Source organism: Lactuca sativa, chromosome 1, assembly GCF_002870075.4.
Source record: "Lactuca sativa cultivar Salinas chromosome 1, Lsat_Salinas_v11, whole genome shotgun sequence".
Taxonomy (NCBI): domain Eukaryota; kingdom Viridiplantae; phylum Streptophyta; class Magnoliopsida; order Asterales; family Asteraceae; genus Lactuca; species Lactuca sativa.
In genome coordinates this window covers 72,580,195-72,583,694 of record NC_056623.2, presented here as the reverse complement: position 1 = coordinate 72,583,694, position 3,500 = coordinate 72,580,195, and the positions used below count along the sequence as shown (strand labels likewise).

General features: G+C 35.6%; 1 protein-coding gene across 1 annotated transcript; it reads right to left on the bottom strand.

Moving 5' to 3' along the window:
* Nucleotides 1-554: 554 nt before the first annotated feature.
* Nucleotides 555-1,750, bottom strand: LOC111916668 (probable F-box protein At2g36090). The gene has a single exon (XM_023912342.3). The coding sequence runs from the start codon at nt 1,731-1,733 to the stop codon at nt 675-677; it is 1,059 nt and encodes a 352-aa protein (XP_023768110.1). The 5' UTR covers nt 1,734-1,750; the 3' UTR covers nt 555-674.
* Between the last annotated feature and the right edge of the window lie 1,750 nt (nt 1,751-3,500).

Genomic DNA, 3,500 nt, shown 5'->3' with positions numbered 1-3,500 from the left:
AGTGAAATGACGAAAATGTCTTTCAGTTAATGAACAAAACTTAACAAAGTTAAAATAAGAATCAATCGTCAAAAGTTTTGAAAGCACAGGGAGTCAGGGACCATCTATGACGTTTTTAAATTACGGGGATTAAACTTCAAATTTGAAGAAACCACATGGACCATTTATGATGTTTTTTTATCTAAAAAGCATTAAAGCGTTCACCTCGTATGTAATTGCTATAAAATTATAAAGTTATAATATATATCATTAATATGAAATTATATAAGGTAAAACTAAAATATATAATTTTCAAAGTTTTGAAAAGCTCGTTATGACTTTGTCATGGCTCCAAGGCTTATACTCGACGTCGCCTTTTCACAAAATGTCGCCTTAAATCATTTATTTATATAAAAATGAATAATGTTAGAATATATATATATATATATATATATATATATATATATATATATATATATATATATATATATATATATATATATATATATATATATATGAATGACACCTTAAGTAACGTCTTACAAACAACGTGTTTTGCCGCGACTCGTAAAACCTTAAGTTTTGATATCGCCGCCAAATCACCCTACAACGTTATTTAAAATCTTGATAATTTTACATATAATTTTCTTTCTTTATTTATGTAATTTTAATATTCATTACATACGTTTTGAAAATTAATCATTTTTCTGGTGTTTAGATAAAAAATTGTAAAATATAACAAAAAGTAAAGCCACAAAAATTGATGTCACAAAAGCCAAAGATAAAATGTCTAATGTCCATTCTACCCTCGACTTTCGCTCTCTTCTTTCTTTTTTCATTTCTTGGTACCTCCTGTGTCTCGTCTTTGCTTCCTCCACTCTATCCACCCCACTTCCCCTTTTACCCTCCATCACCCTCCGTAAAATTACCATACTGTCCCTGCCATTCAAATGTTTTCCATCTATGTCCTCCACCTCCATCGTCACCTCCCGAACCTGCATCTGCCCATCCTCCGACCCACTGCAGATCACCGCTATCCCAACTTGCACCACCGCCCCACCGACTCCGAGGATGGATACGAAACAGAGTTGCACTTCTCCCGACAACCAGTGGCGGTGGACGGAAACCGGCTTATGGGAGGAGAGATTCACCGACTGTTTATTAACCGGGTCGATGAGTATCCAGCTTAACGTCATGTCATCCATCAACGCCGTACACGTCTCTTCTCCGGTGGGTTGTGGTATCTGAGTAGAGATTACTTCCTTCGGGTCCAATAGGTCGATTCTGAACGGCGAACACCGGAACCAATCACTGGTGGTTTCGGTTTCCTCAGTTTTTGTGAGTATTGGTTTATTCCGGTAGTAAATATCAACGGCTGAGATTAATTCACTTGCTGGAAGTGAACGTGCTGGATATGGTGGCGGAGATACGGTGGTGGGTTCCGGTGCAGGCAGAGGGAAAGACTGGGAAAAGAAAGATCGAGGGCCGTTTTTGTTGTCGGAGAAAGTGGAGATGATTTTGCTGACGCGGTCGCCGGCGGTTGAGGGCCATGTGGAGTGACAGATGTTGGACCAGAGTTGGTGGTTGTGTTTGCCGCCGGCGGAGAGTGATATGGAGGTGCATGTGGCGGAAGCTAAGGTTTGACCGTCGAGACGAGTTAGTATGTGGGACTCTAGTATATCGGTAGGTAATGATGAAATTCCGGTGGTGGCACGTTGGTTCATGTTGGTTTCCGGTGGTGGTGTGGTGAACATTTTATTCTAGTACTTGATAAAATATAGCCGATTTATTATGTTTTTTTTTGCAAGTTCGGAGTATAAATAGTTGTTTGTTTGTATTTATAAAATGTGGAAAACGACTTTTGAGTTTAACTACAAAATTGATCGGTGGTGAGCCGTCGATCTCATCCATCAATTAATCGACTAATTTGTTTATTTTGTTGTATGTTTCTAAATTAATAATATAATTTTAAAAGTAATAGTTAAATAAGTATAAACTTAAATTAATCATTCGTATGACGTTAAAAATATTTAACAAATATTTATGTTCAAATTGGATTATTTTAGACGTACAAATCAATAAAAAAAAAAAAAAAAAGAAGTAATATATACTATTATTAAAACTAGAAAACAAAAGTCATATTTTACGTATATACATATAGGTATAGATACTCACGTGAGACATGCATGCATACATGCATGATGTATGTATGTATTAGTTGGGACATTGTAGAAGTTAATAGAGGTTGAATTTGTATGGATGGTAGACCAAGATTAGAAGAGCAAAAGATTTGATTTTGAAATCAATTTTGTCTTTTAGAAAGTCAACAAGTTCAATAGTCCATGTAGAATCGCTATTATTATTCCAAACACAATTTAAAATTAATGATTTTTATAGTATATTTTTGTTTACGGGATTTATTTAGCCTTTTTTCAAGATGTAAAAATGAACAAACTATTATATGTTTGTTTAATAAAATACTGAATATCTAGTTTCACGAAGGTATTTGAAATCGGAAAAGAACTTTGGTCTTGTTGGAAAAAAAAAATTTAACACAAATTCAAAGCTTTAAACTTTATTAAAATAATTGAACAGTTATACATTTTTGTTATACTCTATAGTACCTTGAAAACAATATTTCTAAAATTGTCCCCCACAGATATGTTGGAGGCTAGATGTCTCATGTCAAAGATCCATATGGGTATGGTATTGAAGGAACCAGTAGTAGCATTTGCAACCGGGTTGTGAGATTGAGAGGCGGCAATAGATATATTGTTATCTCTTAGAAATCTCTGGATAGTTTATGCCATTCCTTGGTAGAATATACTGGAATGTTGACAACTGATAGTAAGAGGTGTTGTGATTCTGATTTTGGTTATAACCACCACGTTGAGAGCGTGACCATTGAGGGGGATTTGGTTCTTTTTATTGTGAGTTCGGTGTAAACTTTTGGTTCTGGGGACAGAAGTTGTTGGAGGGTTGGCAATTTGGTGGCAAGTCGTAGAATTGGCAGTGACAACAAAAGATGTTGTAGTTTGAAGAGTTTCCTTGAGTCTTTTTTCGAAATCAAGAAGTTTGTCAAAGAGTTTTGGGTAGGAAAGAGGGGTGTAATGTATTTTTGACGGCTGCAACAATGTTACTATATTCAACTCCGAGTTGAGATAAAATATGCACCGTGAGGTCTTCTTTAGAAATGGGGCGTTGAGCAAGAGAAAGATCATAATAAATGGATTGCATATCTTGGAGATAGTTGATAATAGATCTGTGTCCTTTAGAGTTTTGCATGAGTTTGGATTTCATAGAGATGACACGAGACCTGAGGTGCTAGCGTAGCTTGAATTCAATTGTTCTCAGGCTTCTCAGGCAGTATTTGCTAATGAGATGAGAGGCTGAATGGATTCTGAACAACTCCAGAGAATGGAACCGATGGGAATTTGATCTTGGCGATACCAAGCTAAGTATTCTGGATTTTCTTTCATTCCCTATTTTTCTTTAATGAACTTGGTTGGTTGTTTATGACT